This window comes from Notechis scutatus, chromosome 11 (assembly GCF_049901735.1).
Source record: "Notechis scutatus isolate UNSWTSFEM ecotype Mainland chromosome 11, rNotScu1.2, whole genome shotgun sequence".
Classification (NCBI taxonomy): domain Eukaryota; kingdom Metazoa; phylum Chordata; class Lepidosauria; order Squamata; family Elapidae; genus Notechis; species Notechis scutatus.
The window spans coordinates 9645016-9663493 of record NC_142019.1 but is presented as its reverse complement, the minus strand read 5'-3'; the positions used below and the strand labels follow the sequence as shown (position 1 = coordinate 9663493).

Genomic DNA, 18478 nt, shown 5'->3' with positions numbered 1-18478 from the left:
CCAAAGACAGGACCACTACCTCTTGATGTTTTTCTTCATATAATATGCTGCACCCCAACATATTGACCATATTGTGATTTAACAGAGCCCTGGAAGAAGGCAATATTGTAGGTTAATTCTGCCAACTGCCAGCAGTTCAATCCAGACCAGCTCAAGTGACTCAGCCTTCCATCCTTCCAAAGTTGGTAAAATGAGGACCCAGATTGTTGGGGTTCAATGTGCTGACTCTTTAAACTGCTTATGGAGGGCTGTGAAGTGGTATATAAGTCTACGTGCTATTGCTATTAATTTGATGGTTTAATCCATAGAGATAGAAGAGGGAAGTCCTACTGGGGACATTGTTAGTATACAGTAAATTTTGGAGGCAATAATGGCTGGGTTATTCAAATTTTATGACATTTTTTATTGATAGCATTTGCAGATGTGGTTTTATTGATTTGGTTTTCATGAAATGATTCAATAATGTTGCACACTGCTTAGAGTGCATAGTGGAAGCAGTTTAAAAGCACTGGGTGGATGGAAGGTCAAGGCGGGCTCAGAAAACAATCAAATCAGAACATGTTGACTTGTGACACAACTGTATCCCAACAACAGGAAGGATGCCCAAGGATTCAACTTGTCCTCCAATTTAACAACCCTTTTTTAACCATGTTTTTAAGCAAAGCAATTGCAATTGTTAAGTGAATCACATGGTTGTTCAACAAATCCAACTTCTCCCATTGAGTTTGCTTGTCGTAAAATTACTGGAAAACTCAGAAATGGATATTCAATGACACCAGGGCATCACAACCATCATAAAATACATGTCAAGAGTCCAATGGTCTCCAACCTCATCCCTCCTCTACCTCATTTCCCTGAAGTTTCTTCCTTTCAATAAACTGAAAGTCCTCAGAAAATAGAGTTCAGGTTCTTAGAGAAGCAGTACACCCCTAAACTCTAAATAGCAACTTCAAAATTTGGGACTTGCAGACTGATATTGTCATCCTAAAATCCATCTTTGAGAGCCTAATCTTCTTCTTTTAATAACCCCATAATCCTTTGCGGGGTGGAGTCGGGGCAACTGAATAGAGCTGAGTATTTTTACTGGCCGGATGCCCTTCTTGTCACCAATGTGGAGTTTTGTTCAGCAGATATATTCTCATTGTGCCCAGAGAAAGAAATATCTGCCTCCAGGATTGAACTCACAGCCTTCTGAATGTGAGGCAAGAGCTCCACCTCTAGGCCACCGCACCACTCATTCAATAGCCTAATGAAAACTCACAATTCCTTTACCTTGTTCTCTGCCTAGCAAGAGTTCAGCAAAAGAAAAAAAAGAGCAAGAGAGAAGTCCACTTTGAGCCAGTTTCAGGTTTCAGAATCAGTTGGGCAAATTAAAAAAAAAAATCTTTTAGCTCTCTTATTTTCCAATGTCAAGCTTCAGGAGAACCCTTGCTTTATAAGGCTTCCCTGACTAACGCCAGTGGCAGAGAACATTCTGATGACCAAGAAACACACATCTCTTTTTTGAGAAAAGTCAAAAGCCATCCAGAGAGGCTGCACCACACATATGGGCAGGGTTGAATTAGGGGAAAGTTTGAGTTTTATTGTTGTTTGCTCAGGTTTTTATGATGGTGCTTGGTTGCCCAGTCTGCCAGATGTTTAGATTGGATTTGGCATTATTATCCATCTATCAAGTCCTTCCCAAGGATCTGGATAGCCAGATGTTGTTTGAAGCTGCTGAAGGTATGATTGCAGGGTTATTTTGCATGCCACACCATCGAAGCTGACAGCGCATAGAAAAATTCAAAGAAATAGTGCAAGATCAGAAGATATGGCAAGACCTGGCCCACAGAATCACCAAGAGTCAGATGTGACTGAATGGATATCATCATCACCACCACCAATGTATGCCACCCAACTTTTCAACAATGCTGGGCTTTGAGCTGTGGTGGCGCAGTGATTAGAGTGCAAGTACTGCAGGCTACTTCTGCTGACTACTGACTGCCTGCAATTTGGCAGTTCAAATCTCACCAGGCTCAAGGTTGACTCAGCCTTCCATCCTTCTGAGGTGGACCCTGATTGTTGAGGACAACTATTCTGATTCTGTAAACTGCTTAGAGAGGGCTGTAAAAGCACTGTAGAGCAGTATATAAGTCTAATATGCCATATTGGTAAAGTAGTCATTTCCATCTGCTTCTTGCCTTGATATGGGGAGAAATTGGGCAGTTTTCTCCAAGTTTAGCCTGACAGGGCACTAAATGGAGATGGAGCTGCCCATCGCTGATGTAGCTTGAATTTCCAGAGATACAAAACTTGGACAAAAGTTTCAGAGAGTTTCTCTGAGTTCTAAAAGTAACCCATCTAGGAAGATGCCTTTTGATGTGTACCACCCCAGCTCCCTTACCCTCCCCACCCCATTGGTTCTTTCTTTCTTTAAAAGCTTTTTTAAAGTTCTTTCTGAGTTCCACACATGGAGAGAGACATCAGACATCAGAGTTTTAATATTGCCCGTCCTTCTTTAACACTGCATCCCATTGCGAAGTCACAGCCGTCCTCAGAATTGCTTACAACTTTGGATTCCTTTGCTCTGGGTTAATTACTTCCAGAACCCACATCCTCATTTCTCCCCACTCCACCCCATAGCCAGCCACTGACTACAGAAAGACATATGTCCCAACCCTCCCCTCCCTCAGCCCTGCCAAAAAGAACGGCCCGCATCTATTTGCGTTGTTTTTTAAATGTTTTTCTTCCCCTCCAGAAAATTCTGTTACTTCTTAGCATCTCTGCCAAGGATCGAGTTGACATGATGGAATAGAATCCTTGGTGGCAGCTGGGATGAGGGGAGAGGGGAGAGAGAAGAACATCTCAGTTCTTTCAGTCAGCAAAAAGTGTAGTACTTGGGGGAAGAGGAAGTGATTGAGTGGCTTCAGAAGAGTCCGGACGGGAGGCTAAAAGAAGACAAAACAGCAGGATCTGTGCAAGTGAAAAATCTCATTCTTGTGGCTAAAAAAAGGGAAATAGTTTCTAGCCCTCATGGTGGCAAAAGTTAAATAGAAACACAGGTGGGAACTGCTTGCACTGGCACGAAGCCGAAAGCACCGGCCTGAGGATGCTATTTAATTTTCAAAACCGGGATGGCAAAACTACCTGTTCCTTTGTCCATAAAATGCACGTCAGCTGTCTAAAAACAGAATCCTGAGAACTGTAATTTCTAGAGAAAGAGTGGATCTGTGCTAGAGAATTCGATGTTTCCCCAAATTACAGTTTTGAGGGTGCCTTGGAGAGAAGGAATGACTGCTAAGCTCCACTTAAATCTACAGTGTATGGTCATGCTCCAGGAGAACCCAAAACTTGGCAGGACCTTAAACATAGAGTCCTGCCACAGAAAAAAGGTCCTTAAAGTGCAGGGCTAGGAACCCATTGAGGAGGCCATCCAGAACTGGGCAACCATGCCTCAAAGAGCCAGCCACATAATTGGAGAAAGTAAGAAGGGCCAGAAAAGGACCAGGTAGGGCATACTAAAATCCCTTCTTTCACCAGCTCTTGGTATCATCTCTAAAAGTTTAGCAATGCCCAACCTGTGAAAGGTAAGACCTCCTTATGAACGGTGCAAAAATAAAAGATGTGGAGGAGATGACGCTGGGAACTGTAAGCCCCGTGGGATCTTGGGGGGGGGGGAAAGAGCATCCGTGGGGAGAGGTGGAGCAGTCTGATTCTTGACACCATCTCTCCTATGTTCAACCATCTACTCGTCGCATCCCAGAAGTTCCATTCGCAATGTGATGCGGTTGTGCCAAGCTTCAGGGAAGATGCGGATGAAGCGGGCATAGATGGGCACATCAAACACATTCTTCTTGTGAGAATTGTTGTCATGGTTACCTTGGAATATCTACGCGGAGAGGGGAAGGAGGAGAAAAGAAGAGGTACATTTTTAAGAAGTTAGCAAAGATCTCCCAAAGGTGCTTTTTTTTTTCAAAGAGGCAACTGGACTTTCTGGTTTTTTTCCTTTGAAGACGTTTTGCTTCTTCAGCTCAAGCTTTTAGGATGAGAAGCAAAATGTCTTCAAAGAAAAGAAAACAGAAAGTCCAGTTGCCTCTTAGAAAAAAGAACCTTTGAGACAACCATGACCTGGAGGACTGAGAATCTCCACAGACGTTTAGCAAAGATCTGAAATTCTCACTAAAAGGTAAAGGTAAAGGTTCCCTTCGCACATACGTGCTAGTCGTTTCCAGCTCTAGGGGGCAGTGCTCATCTCCGTTACAAAGCCGAAGAGCCAGTACTGTCCAAAAACGTCTCCGTGGTCATGTGGCTGGCAGGACTAAACGCCGAAGGCACACAGAACGCTGTTCCCTTCCCACCAAAGTAGTCCGTATTTTTCTATTTGCATTTTTTACATGCTTTCGAACTGCTAGGTTGGCAGAAGCTGGGATAAGTAACAGGAGCTCACTCCATTATGTGGTGCTAGGGACTCGAACCACCAAACTGCCGACCTTTCTGGTCAACAAGCTCAGCGTCTTAGCCAATGAGCCACCGCATCCCTTGAAAGTCTCACCACCCTTCACTAAACAACTTTGGCAAGAAAGAAGCAAAACTTACTTACCCACCGTCTTGCTTAGCAACAAAAAATTTGGGCTCCCCTTGCAGAGAGAAGGGCAGCAAACCAATTTAATAAATAAAATAAGTAACAATATGCAGATTGAGATAACCAAGTTAAATTCATCTGGGATGGTGAAAAAAAAACCAAGCTAGAAACACATTTCTGTTGCCCGAGAGACACACTTTACTTATTCTTATGATGCCTTATATTCATAGACTGACTCCAGATATTTTTACCAAGGGAAACCACAGGCAATTAGGCAAGGGACACCAGTTAAAAAAAGGTAAATGTTAATGAAAGTCTTCAAATGATATTTAACTCCAAATGACTCTGTTGCTTTCTTGGGTACACTATAGAAATAATTTGTTATTGGCTTCTTTCTGGCTGTCTTTAAAGCTTCCCCATCTAGTTTATTGCCCTTGGATTTCCTGATAGTCTACTTTCCTAATAGTACCAAGCAGATTTGACCCTGTTTAGCTATTGTTAGATTAAGTGCTGCCACCTGGTGTGACAATGAAAACACTCTGATGCTAGAGGGCAAGAACACAGACTTGGAGATGTCTATGGAGATTCTCAGTCATCCAAGTCATAGTTGTCCCAAAGGTGTTTTTTCAAAAGGACAACTGGGCTTGGTTTTTCCTTGAAGACGTTTCGCTTCTCATGCAAGAAGCTTCTTCAGTTCTGACAGTTCAGGACTAAAGAAGCTTCTTGGATGAGAGATGAAACGTCTTCAAGGAAAAACAAAGCAAGGCCAGTTCCCTTAAGGGGCATCATTGGTGAATTACATTTTGTCACTTTTTTTTTTTCAAAAGGAAATCTTACAAGCTAACCAAGCCTGGGCAGAAGAAAGGTTCCAAAATTTCATAATATGCCATAACTGAGAAGTCATGAAGAAGAAGAAGAAGAAGAAGAAGGAGGAGGAGGAGGAGGAGGAGGAGGAGGAGGAGGAGGAGGAGGAGGAGGAGGAGGAGGAGGAGGAGGAGGAGGAGGAGGAGGAGGAGGAGGAGGAGGAGGAAGAAGAAGAAGAAGAAGAAGAAGAAGAAGAAGAAGAAGAAGAAGAAGAAGAAGAAGAAGAAGAAGAAGAAGAAGAAGAAGAAGAAGAAGAAGCAGCTAAGGATTTGAAAGAGAGGACTCCGTATCATATCTGAGTGAGGATTAGAAGATTGCTATTATTTCTTCAAAAGAAAGCTGGAAGTCATATTTCATAACTTTTGTTCCTTCCCTCCCTCTCTCCTTCCCTCTGTCCCTCCATCCGCTCCCTCCTCCTTTTCGCCCTTTCACAGAGGAATAAAATTTTGAAGAAACTACAGGAAACATTTCAGGACAGCATTAATGGAACAGTCTAAGAACTACTCCATGACATATACAAAATGTGCTGTGGGGAACAGTTGGGTTATGAAAGAATTAACAATATTCTGGTGGTGTTGTATTTTTGATTAGATATTTGTTGTTTTCATTTCCTTATGTTTGTTGGGAACATTATAACTTTAACAGAAGCTTTTGTCAACCTTTTTGCAAACTGAGCCTGTGTTGAATGAATGAATGAGTCAAAAAAAAAAAGAATAGATGAATGAATGAACAAACAAACAAACGAATGACAGACTCTGCACTGACTCCCAATCCTACAAAAAGATTTTGCCCAATTCTACCTTAATGCTGTTTGTACTGTTGTCATGGTAGAAAGTCCAGGTTTTCCCATCATTGCTGTAGGCCACTTTGTAGGCTGCTACGTACTGAATGTGCCCAAAATCTCGTGCTCCCTGAGTTATAATCCCAGTCACTTTTTTCAATTTCTGAAGATCAATCTGCAGAAAAAAAGCAGAATAATTCCACCGGTAGAAGTAAACCAATCAATCAGAATAGAGCTGGCAGGGACTGTGGAGGTCTTCTAGTCCAGCCCCCTGCTTAAGCCATTTCAAAGAAGTGTCTGTTCAGTCTCTTCTTAAAAACTTCCAGTGATAAAGCCCTTCGATGATTCACTTAACAACTGTGCCAAGAAAGGTCATAAAATGGGACAAAACTCAATAAATGTCTCACATAACCACAAACATTGGGGGCTCAATTTGTGGCTGTTAGTCGAGAACTATCTATGCATACATTTATATGTGAGTCATAAAAGATATAAAAAGTGATAATTTAAAGGAATTCCATAATAGATCCATACAAAGTGTAAAAAGTAAAAAGCTAACTAGGAGTTACTTTTTAACTAAAAAAACCTAAAACTGCCTAGAATCATTGGCAGTTGGGCACCATATACATTAAATTTATTAATCATAAAGAGGATGATTATAACATATCAAAAATATAAAAAATGAGATGGGAGCAACAGAAGAGTATAAGGGAATAAGAGCTACGGAACTTCAAGTCTTTAGCACCCTAAACTGCACTCAAGAGAGGTGGGTTGTGTTTTGCCGTTGTTTGGATCAGAAGGAATATTACCCTTTAAAAACTAAGGAAAAACAGACTGAGCTTGCATCCTTCACATCTCTCCCATCCCTCTTTCCTTTTGTGCTAAGGTATAAAGCAGGGGTCCCAAACCGCCGGTCCGCGGACCGGCACCGGGCATGCGGAACAAGCCTTACCGGGCCGCTGGTTGCTGGCGCCGCCATCTTTTTGGTAAAAAAGCAATTTTTCGCAAAAAGATGGCGGCGCCACGCTCGTGAGCTTTTCGGGTAGAAAGCCATTTCTACCCGAAAAAGCTCACCGAGCGCTGCGCCGCCATTTTTTGACGAAATCGCTCCGGTGATGTCACCGGAAGTGATTTTCGTTAAAAAAATGGCGGCGCCAGCTGCGCGAACCGGCCGGCGCCAGCTGACGCCGGAACCAGGCCGCGGCGTCGAAAAGGTTGGGGATCCCTGGTATAAAGGCTTTGCAAACTCAACATTCTTTGAAATGAAAAGAGGCCCTGAAAAACTTCAAAATAATAATTGGAAACCTGCTGAGATTCACCAATTCTATGAATGAACAGTTGGTTTGGGCCAAGATTTGAGGTTGGAAAGAGGAGGAAGGTGTTTTAAATGTATTAAAGGAATTGCTAAATGAAAAAGGGCTTAATTAAACACTGATGGTCAGTTAAAATATACCCGTTCAACCAAACTGGCATATCCTTAATGTGTTTTTCTCATTACAACACTGGAAATCCTCTTTGAGACTTAATATTTTGGGGTGAGGGAGAAGACGGGGATGCTAGTCTAATGAAAACAAGGACTAGAAGAGACATGATAGCAGTGTTCCAATATTTGAGGGAGAGAAGCAACCAGGAATTAAATAGAAACTTCCTAACAACAAGAGCAATTAACCAGTGGACACCTTGCCTTCAGAAGTTATAGGAGCTTCATCCCTGGAGGCTTTTAAGAAGAGACTGGACAACCATTTATCTGCAATAGTATAGGGCCGTGATGGCGATCCTATGGCACGTGTGCCACAGGTGGCACGCAGAGCCATTTGTGCCAGCACACAAGCCGCAGGCAAACTTACCTCACTGCGCACACGTGTGCCTCACAGCTGATTTTTGGCTGGTTTGAAGCCTTGAAAAAGTCTTGAAAAAGGCCTCTGCAGGCTTTGCAGGCCGAATAATAGGCCTGTTTTGTCACTTCCTGTATTTCCAGAAATGCCGGAAGTGACGAAACAGGTCTATTATTCATTCTGCAAAGCCTGCAGAGGCTTTTTTCAAGCCTCTGGGAGGCTGAAATGGCTTCAAACTGGCGGAAAATCAGCTGTGAGGTGCAGTGCGGGTAAGGGGGCAGCAAGGGGGAGAATCGCATGCACATGCACAGGGGGCATGAGGGGGCTGTGCATTGCCTTCTAGGTGCTGGCACAGGAGCCCAAAAAGGTTAGCCACCACTGGTATAGGGTTTTCCATTCTAGCTGTGGGTTGAACTAGATCTCTAAGGTCCCTTCCAACTCAGTTATTCTATGTTCTCTTCTTCCTGAGACATTAACTTTGTTTAATTGACTCTCCAATAGGGTATGAATCCAACATATTCATTTCTCTCTTTAAAAAAAAAAAGCAATACTACTTGCAGATAGGATGAGAGACAAGCTACTCATACACATATTGAAAAATGAATCAGATCCCAAACTGATCAAGTATAAACCTTTCTGATTTCAAGCAAGCTATTTTTCTAAGTGGAAAAATAACTTCTCTGAGTTGTTTGTTTTTTTTAAATAGTACAGGTGATCCTTGACTTACAGCTGGCTGCTTAGCAAGTTGTTAAGTTAGTAAGACAGCTGTGGCTGAGTTGTTATGGGAATCTGGCTTCCCCATCACTTTGCTTGTCAGAAGGTCGCAAAAGGGGATCACATGACCCCGGGACACTGTGACCATCATAAATACGAGCCGGTTGCCAAGTGGCCAAATTTTGATCATGTGACCATGCAGATCTTACACGGTCGTGTGAAAAATGGCCATAAGTCACTTCTTTTCAGTGCTGTTGTAATTGAATGGTTACTAAACACAAGATTCTAAGTTGAGGATGGCCTGTAATAAGTTCTTCTATTATAAACCATGCTTTTCTGACCCAGCTCCCCGAACACAACAAACCCTCTATAGTTAAATTAATGATTCCTTTGTTAGGAGCGCCAGCAAACCTGGCAAAAAGCTTCTCTCTCAACACAGGCTAACAAGTCTGTCTGGCAGAGAGATGAATAGTTGTTTGCCACATCTATTCATCTCCGCCCCCTGCCTTTTATCCCCAGAGCCAAGGTGGGGCTTCGCTAGCAGCAGTGGCTCTTCCGTCCCAAGGACCGGCCCATAAATTTCCACTGCTCTCCTCTCCTCTGCCTTTTGTGCATCAGGCACTGGACCCAGCTGTTCCTCCTCTTCCTCATGAACCACCTCCAGACCTGGGGGTGTTGACTCTCCATCTGAGGGCTGACGGACAACCCAGGCTCCATATCTCGTTGTGCATTGAACCAGAAATATTTACATTTTTTATTTTATTCATTCTTCGACTTTAGTTTAAAGCTCTCTCTCTCGCTCTCTCTCTCTTTCTCTCTCTCTCTCCCACAACACATGCAAGGAGGCTGGATGGTTACAATAAGGACCACATTTATCAGCCCTATCCCACAGATTCCACTTAAAACAGTTTCTTCTTACGGCAGCTTTTATCCTCTCTGGCAAAGACATACCTGAAGCCACTCGCCTGCCTTGTTGGTGAGGGCAGTCCAGGCATTGGATTTCCCAGTGTTATCAAGGCGAGCGTAGTAAGGGTACCACGACATCTTACTTATGCCCCAGGTCTTGTACATGCTGGAGGCTGTGATATGCCGGTCAGAGATGAGACGGGACTTCATGCCCAGTGGATCAGAGCAACCTGCCGTGTTGAAATACACTGTAACACAACGATTTATAGACATAGTGAAAGGCAAGAGTTCAGAAGGAAGGTGACTGTCCCACAGAAGGAGACTCTCCCAAGGGTGGTGCCTTTAAGGAGACCCCCCCCACCCCGTCCAAAAAAAGTCCCCCAAGAGGAAGATCAATTTTTAAAAGCAGCAACAGTCATCTAGATAGAAACCATCACCAGAGGGTATCTTGATGATTGCTGATACAGAGGATTATTCCAGGTTAGCATTTACGCAGTAACAACCTGCCAGAATTCTACACTCCAGATTAAGGATGTGCATTTATTTATTTGTTTGTTTGTTTATTGAATTTATATTGCCACTTATTCATCCATGGCGACTCGAGGAGGCTTACAGAATGTAAAACCACATTTAAAATAAAAAACAATAAAAAACTAAAAAAAGAATCAAATAAATTAATAAAGTACGATAGAACAAATCTGGAGAAAAAATAAATAAAAAATAAAAAAATCACGCCCCACCCCAACGACAGCAGATTACACAAGCCATTTGATGGGCTCCATCCCGCTGTGGGTTCCCCAGACCTGCTGGCAGAACCAGGTTTTCAGCGCCTTCTGGAAGAGTATTAGAGAGTGAGGACAGTTCTAATCTCTAATCTAATCCATTTAAAAAGAGGGGAACTGCTGGGGAAATGCTTGCCCAAAAGGACATACTTCCATGAATATATAGAAAGGCAAAGTATTTGCAAAAATAATTACTAGGCAAAACTGCAAATGACAGTGCATATTTTGGGGAAATGTGTGCCAAAGATGAGCGCATTTTGGTGCAAATTTTTTTAAAAAATGAAATCAACTTGGAGATTTATAACTCTAGGCCCTTTGCAGAACAGATGGTTTTGTCTTCCATTTGTCATTCTTCTGTATTTTCCTGCCAATTTCATTCCCCCCCCCTTTCTACTAAGGGCATGCAAACATTTCATTTCAAGCCATTTTATTTATAACATTCACATACATATATAATCAAGTCAGGGCAGCCCCCAATCAAAACAGGAGAAAAGCCATATTAAAACTATGAAAAAAACCATATGGCTTCACATTTGGCAATGTGAAACTATTTCAAGTGCAAAATGACCTGTCTTGGGCACTTGGGAATGCACTTGAAACAGGATAGATCACAAAATGCTTTGAAATGAAGTCTTCTGAACATCTCTTTCTACCTAGAAGTCTACTAAGGACAAGGAGGTGGGACTGAGACAACTTCATGGTGTCTTATGATGCTTAGGGACTGTCCATCTGAAAGCAGTAAATGAGAAAGAGATCCAGGCCCGTTTAAGATGGATTATAGAGACTTCACAGTTCCCAGGACCGTTAAGTCAAGTTCATTGAAGCCCAGTTTAACTCAACCATACAGGCAAGTCCCATGCTTCAGCTGAAGGTCCCCTTTTCAAATGATGAGCAATGTCAAATATAGAAGACTTGCCTTCTAAAGAAAATACTTAGCATCCCCTTTGCATCAACATGTCACCATCTAATTAAAAGAGTCAAGATGGTCCATCATTCTAGCCTTCCCCATTTTTGAAGCAGAGCCCCAGATTATGCAAAAAAGCTGACCATGATCATTTACATCATTTATACAGTTTGCAATATTCTGCCTTTCCTGAAGGGTAATTTAAACCATCCAAGCACCCTTTTATTTATTTTTAATACACCAAACTGGCCAATTGTCCCAAGTGTTCCAGGTGTCAAAAAAAAAACACAAAAAAAAAAACCAGGCCCAATTTTCAAAGGCTATTGGAAAGTAGATCACCAAAATGAATTTTTTTATTCCAGAGAACCTATCCAGGGGTTTCCATAATAGCAATAGCAATAGCATTTAGACTTGTATTCCACTTCACAGTGCTTTGCAGCCCTCTCTAAGCGGGTTTTACAGAGTCAGTCTATTGCCCCCAACAATCTGGGTCCTCATTTTACCCACCTTGCAAGGATGGAAGGCTGAGTCAACCTTGCACCTGGTGAGATTTGAACTGCCAAATTGCAGGCAGCCGGCAGTCACAGAAGCACTGCACAGAACCCACTGCACCACTGCGGCTCACCAATCTTCTGTCAGCATTTTTGCTTCCCTCTTCTCAGTCCCCAGTTAAGAAAAAGGATGTCGTACGGAAACAAAAAACTATATGAAGGCATGGGAGCCCTATTGTCCAATTATCCATGCAAGAGTATGCGCCCCCGCCAAAATTCATTAGACCAATGGGAAGCATTTACCATTCATTTCACAGCCAATCAGTTCAAACCGCATAGTGCAGCCACGATAGCACTCCCCTGGATGGATTCGGAAATAGTGGGTGATGATTGGAGTACTAAACATGTTGGTCACTGGGGTATGTTTGTCTTGATTGCCCGAGAAAATCTGCAGGAAGGAAAATACAAAACGAAGAGTATCTTAAGAGTAGGAATGTGAATCCCTTTCCAATGCTACACAGCCCTGGAGATACAACAACATTCCAGATGGACAGATCTTTGATATACAAAATACTTACTTACCCTCTGATCCTAATGACAGCACCATAGGCAAATTTCCTGTGGCAGAATTTAAGACACATCAAGTACTAATATCCTCGATTGCTCTATATTTATTTGTTCTCATAAGCTTTTACATCTTATTGTGCATGGATCACTGAGCAAAATAAAGATTGCATTGTACTAAGATAAGCTGCATGCTTAGGATAATACGACTCAACAATGATACCATTATATATTATTGCTTAAAAATAACTAAAAACAATCCCTATAATTGATGAACTCAAGAACATTCAGCCTTGCAACTGATTAATGTAGAGAAATAAAAACCTGTAACTGACAGATTTTTGTTTCTTTTAATGACCCTGTAATCCGTTGTGTCGGGGTTATTGAATGGAGCTGAGTGTTTACTGACCGGATGCCTTCCTGTTGTCTATGCAGAGTTCACAGCAGATATTTTCTCTTTATGCCCAGAGAGAGAAAAATGCCTGCTGCTACCTCTGCATAGGCAACAGGAAGGCATCCGGTCAGTAAATACTCAGCTCTTGGGATTTTCGATTGTATTTCTATTTATGTTTTTATTGCACTGTAAGCTGTCCAGGGAGATATAGTGAGATGGGCGGCATATAAATTTAATAAACAAAATAAAAACTAGTTAAACCCACTTATAGCATGTGGGATTTTAGTATTTAGCATTCAGCTCAAGAAAAAAAGACTTTTGTTTGTAATATTGAACAAGAGAGCAAGGATGCAACAGTTAATTTAACTAGATCAACAAACTTTGGTTGATTTAGTAAAACTTAGTCCTGGGTAAATATGATGCTGGAAAATTCAAATAAAGGCTTTTTCTAAGAGTTTCAGCAGTTCTGATTGCTCATTAATACAGGGACTTGGAGAATAACTTACAAAGCCATTTTTTTTTAGAATGAGGTCGATTCAGCATTCAGTTTTTTAGAGGCTACACCCAACATGCCTTAAGTTAACACTGGAACTAACTCACTCAAAGGTGCTTTGTATCTTTTTTCCCCACAAGGTGAGAAGACCTTAAATGGGGGCAGAGGGGGGAGAGGAAGAGAAAGGAAGCCCAAGAGGAACTGACAAAGTCAATGATGCTTGAAGAGAAATGTGCTTCTGGTTATCTTGCTAGTCAGGGCTTGCAAAAAATAAATAAATTCAGAACTGCTGGATTTCCAAATATTTAACACCCACTGGAGCTCTTCAAATACCCTCAAGCTATAAACTGAGTGCTACCCATCCATCTGGAGCAGGGTGAAAATTAAATATAATTAGCGTTAAGTATAGGGGAAGGCAAGGTGCTAAAAAGTCAGTCTATAGGAATGGAATTCTAGTAATGCAGATACTAAGTAATTCCCCCCCCACACACACACCTCAAATTTTGTTCCTGTTTGTTTACAATATCACATAACGTATAATTTTCTATACAAGAGCCAGTTTGGTGCAGTAGTTAAGGTGCCAGGCTACAAACCAGGAGACTGTGAGTTCTAGGCCCACCTTAGACCCAAAACCAGTGGGGTGATTTTGGGCCAGTCTCTCTTTCTCTCAGCCTGGGAAGCAGGCAATGGCGAACCTCTTACAAAATCTTGCCAAGAAAACTCCACATGCTACTATTGTAATCCGGACAGTTGTCAGGAATTAATACTAACTCAAAGGCACCCACCCACTCCCCAAAAAACCCGACCCTCCAGGGCTTGGGGAAAAATAATCACAGAACATTTTGTCCCCATGTATGTTTATAATATTTCGTAATGTAGAAAGGATTTCTGTACATCTTACAACAATTTACACCAGTGCTCAGATAAATTGCCAAGGCCTTTCCCTTCTTTTGAATGTAAATCACACTACTTTACACATTTAACTCATACATTTTCCTGATGGGAAACTTGTTCGTGTGTGTGAGAGACAGAAAGGGAAGGGAAGGAGGGAGGGAAGAAAGAAAGATGGAAGGAAAGAAAAAGGAAGAGGAGGGGAGGACAGGGGGAGGGAGAGAAAGGAAGGAAGGAAACAGGAAGAGAAGAGGAAGGGAGGGAAGGGGAAGACTTTAGGCTTTTGTTTCACTAGAAAGAAGAATTAAGGGAAGAATTAACGAAAAGTTAAAGGAAACCAAAGTTTTCCCTTCTGTAGAACACCTGAAAATGCTTTTGTTGTCCAACTTTATGTTCTTGAAAGGATAACATTGTGATGTAAATAAAGCAAATCTGATCATTCCAAAATGCTTACATATCATAAGTGTGGTTTAAAAGAATCCCTTTGTTTTTCTTTCCTTCTTTTGCCTTCAGCCGCTCTCTCTTACCCACCTTTTCCTGGTTTTGGTTCTCATCTTTGTAGAATGTAAATACTCGTCCATCTAGACTGTAGGAAACTTTGTAAGTCTGGACATACTCTGAGAATCCTCCACGGCCTGCCCCTTGAGTAACAATCCCAGAGAGGAACATTGTTTTCAACAGATTTACCTGCATGGAATTAAAATAAAAAATAAAGGGGGGTGTTAAAAGAGGCAGAATGAATCAAATTGGCTGGGTACTTAAAAGAAAACATCAAATGAAAAAGCAAATGAAAGCAACAAAACCGAGTATTTGATCCTGTGTCTAAAGTCAGACTGTATTGAAGTTACATTATTCTTTGAGTCTGTTCTGCATATGTAAACTCTGTTTTGTTAATTAGCTCAACACAGTAGTTTTCATAAGAAAAGGTTAAATTGTAATCTCCCTAGGGCATGGGTCTGTTTGTTTTTTTTAAAAGAAAGCCACTGCCATCTAGAAATTAAAAGTAACACTTATGAACTTATCACCCCAAAATGAAAAATTCTGTAAGAATTCCCATGACAAGCTCTATCTAACGAAGGACTAACTCAAGCTTTATTGTTGTTATTGTTTTTAAAAATGTAAGATAGTTTTGTTTGCCATCTCATTATGAATAAGAGATAGGCTTGTTAAAATTGGTATACTTTTTATATTGCAATGTTGTGTTTCTGTTTCAACGTAGATTAAGAGGTTATTATGTATTTGGATCTATACTGAAGAATGTTGGAAGTCACTCTTTTTGTATTTTTTTTCCCATTCTTTACTTTTTTTTCTTGTCCTTTCTAACCTCTTGATTCCCTTCCTTCTTTTCCCATCATTTTATATTTTATCTCTTTCTAAAACTAATAAAATTGAGTAAAATAAAAAGAGGTAGGATTATAAGGAAGCTTAACAAGGGAGAAGTTTACCTTTCCTTCCTCAGATCTATCACATCACCACCAGCAAATCCTGACACTGTGTTTATGTTTTAAAGAAAGCATTTGTGATATCAAAGGAAGCATAAAAAGATGTTTAATCTTGGCAGGCATGTGTAGTTCTCCAGATGTTCTTTAACTCCATCAGCCTTACTAGGCTTGTCCAATTAAAAAGGTAAAAGAGCTGCAATCTAAGAACACCTAGTTGACTCCATAAACACATGGCACAACACAGGAGAACAAACCCATCAGGACAAGATTTAGCAGTCCATCTCTTTTGAAGACAGTAAAGTCCACATCTTGGACAGAGAGGACCACTGGTTTGAAAGTGGAGTCAAAGAGGCTATCTATGTCAAAATTGAACAGCCCTTTCTCAACAGAAGGGGAGAGATACAATGTCATGTATTGTTGTGGTTCGCTGGCAGCCTGTACAGACGGCAGCGGAATCAGAGAGTGGGGAAGAACGGGGACCAGGCAGGGAGTCTGGAGATGACTCAGATGAGGGTCCTGCATCTGATGCAGAGATGGGGCCAGGACCATCTGGGACTGGGGTGCTGACTCCAGAGCCTCTGGAGTCTGGCAGCAGCGAGGCAGAGGACCCAGGGGAGCCTGTTCCCAGTGCGCATGTGCGCAGAGCTGCTAGAAGGCAACAGCAGCTGAGACAAAAGGGGTGACTTGAGAGTAAGGCTTTGAGATGATTGCCTCTCCCATAAGGTAAAAAAGTCAGGCAAAGATGACAATACCTTTGCAGGAAGCAAAGTAGTTTGATCGGTTCAGAGTCATGCTTGAAGCTCTTTGTACTTTGGTTGGTTTTTTTTGTACTTCAGTTGGCTTCTTTTCTAGTTCATTTGATACTTCTGTTTTTTGGCAGCACTTCACAGAACTGAAAGGTGTGTGCTTATCTTGGGGGACTGTTTGAGTTTAATTCCGGCTGGGAATGAAAACAATTCCCAGCATTGCAATAAAATAAGTCTTGTTTTTAAAAGACGTGTGTGTAATTACAGTTTGGAAGCCTTGGTCAGAACATGTATCTGAAGTCTACCACACAGTCCTTTCAACAGTTCCAAGAAGGTTCCGCACCCATTTGCTTCACTCAGATGACCCTGAGGACACCGATAAACCTCCAGGTGGCGTCCTTCAAGGACTCTCTAAAAGAATGCAAATGGCTACCTTTCCATTCCTCACCATCCAGTCAGAGTTGAAGAAGCTTCTTGGATGAGAAGTGAAACGTCTTCAAAGAAAAACAAGAAAGTCCAGTTCCCTCTTGAAGTGGGAGGGGGAGCACCTTTGGGACAATCATGACCTAGAAGATGACTGAAAATCTCCAAAGAAACTCTCTGCTAATGGTTGCAAGTCTCAGGGTGGCTGCAGGTTGGGTGAAAGAACCCACTGTGTCATGTCATAATTAGCAACATCCACTCAACTCTGAGCCCAATTCATACAGTGATAACAGCAACACCAATAGAACTTCAACTTATATACCGCTTTACAGTGCTTTACAGCCCTCTCTAAGCAGTTTACAGAGTATTATATTGCCCCTAACAATCTGGGTCCTCATTTTACCGACCTCGGAAGAATGGAAGACTAAATCAATCTTAAACCAATCCGGATTGAACTCCAGACTGTGGGCAGAGTTAGCCTGCAATACTACATTCTAACCACTGCGCCACTATAGATAATGGCCAAATGTTTCCATTCCCCTTTGTCAGCCCTGGAGCCATTTTCAGCCCTGACACCCTACTTGCCCCCTGGAACAGAGGCTTCTTCTTGCACCAATACCTGAATCCAAGGGTTTTTGTCATAGCTGCTGGCTGTCCAGGCATTCACAACTCCTCTGTTGTGGAGGCGAGCAAGTTCAGGGCCCCAGCGTTGCACACCCAGGAAGCCATAATACACTGATGACGCTGTAAGCTGAGTGTCTGCAATAGCTCTTGTCTGCATGCCCAACTCATCTTTGCAGCCTGGAGTGGGTGAATTTTGGGGAGGGAGAACGAAGAAAACAAGAGCATTGGAACAAAGCTGGAACAAAAGGGCAGAGGGGAAATGTAAGAACCAGAATTTTAAAATACAAAACAAAACAGGAGACTTTCCTATAAAATTAGGACCCAATTATCCAATGTACTCCTTGGGAACAAGGGCTCCAAACAAGAATTTGGCTTCAATGAAAGGAGCATCATTCACACGTCAGGTAGTTCAAGAAATAATTCAGAAGGAACCTGAATTCTGCAGAGGTGTTAAATAAATTTTAGGGGTTGGGGAATATCTGTAAGGTGGCAAAAGTCATCTTTGATGAGATGGATGGCATACAAGTTAGGAAGGAAGGGAGAAGGGAAGAAGGGAGGGAAGGGGGAGGGAGGGAAGGAGGGAGGGAGGAGATGGGAAGAAGGAAGGAAGAAGAGAGGGAGGAAGGGAAGGAAGGAAGGAGGGGAGGGGAAGGGACGGAGGGAAGGAAGGAGGGAGAGAGGAAAGGAGGGAGGAAGGGGAGGAGAGGGAGGCAGGGAGGGGAGAAGGGGAGGGGAGGGCAAGAGGACAGGAAGGCAGGAGGGAGGGAGGAAAGGAAGGAAGGAAGGAAGGAAGGAAGGAAGGAAGGAAGGAAGGAAGGAAGGAAGGAAGGAAGGAAGGAAGGAAGGAAGGAAGGAAGGAAGGAAGGAAGGAAGGAAGGAAGGAAGGAGAAGCGTGAGCAGAAAATCCCAGTTACCTCCTGAATTAAAAACAATAATAAATCACCAAAGAACGAAGTGGTTAGAAAAACGTCCTTCAAATTTTTAACCCAGATTTCACACATGCTGGACAGCCTTGAGTAAGCCATTAACCGCTGCAATACAGCCTACCTCACTGGGCAGTTGT

The 18478-nt window shown here is 42.2% G+C and overlaps 1 protein-coding gene across 2 annotated transcripts in view; it reads right to left on the bottom strand.

Annotated features, from left to right (window-relative positions):
- Nucleotides 1-388: 388 nt before the first annotated feature.
- MFGE8 (milk fat globule EGF and factor V/VIII domain containing) overlaps nt 389-18478 on the bottom strand; it is a 36214-nt gene continuing 18124 nt past the window's right edge. The window contains exons 5-10 of one of the 2 annotated variants that reach the window (XM_087972763.1): nt 17411-17592; nt 14712-14867; nt 12142-12286; nt 9707-9909; nt 6226-6381; nt 389-3868 (exon numbers count right to left, since the gene is read on the bottom strand). In XM_087972763.1, coding sequence (XP_087828889.1) covers nt 3725-3868; nt 6226-6381; nt 9707-9909; nt 12142-12286; nt 14712-14867; nt 17411-17592 — 986 coding nt within the window. In that variant the 3' untranslated portion in view covers nt 389-3724. The remainder of the gene's footprint in view (nt 3869-6225; nt 6382-9706; nt 9910-12141; nt 12287-14711; nt 14868-17410; nt 17593-18478) is intronic. The other variant, XM_087972764.1, reaches the window with a different exon arrangement.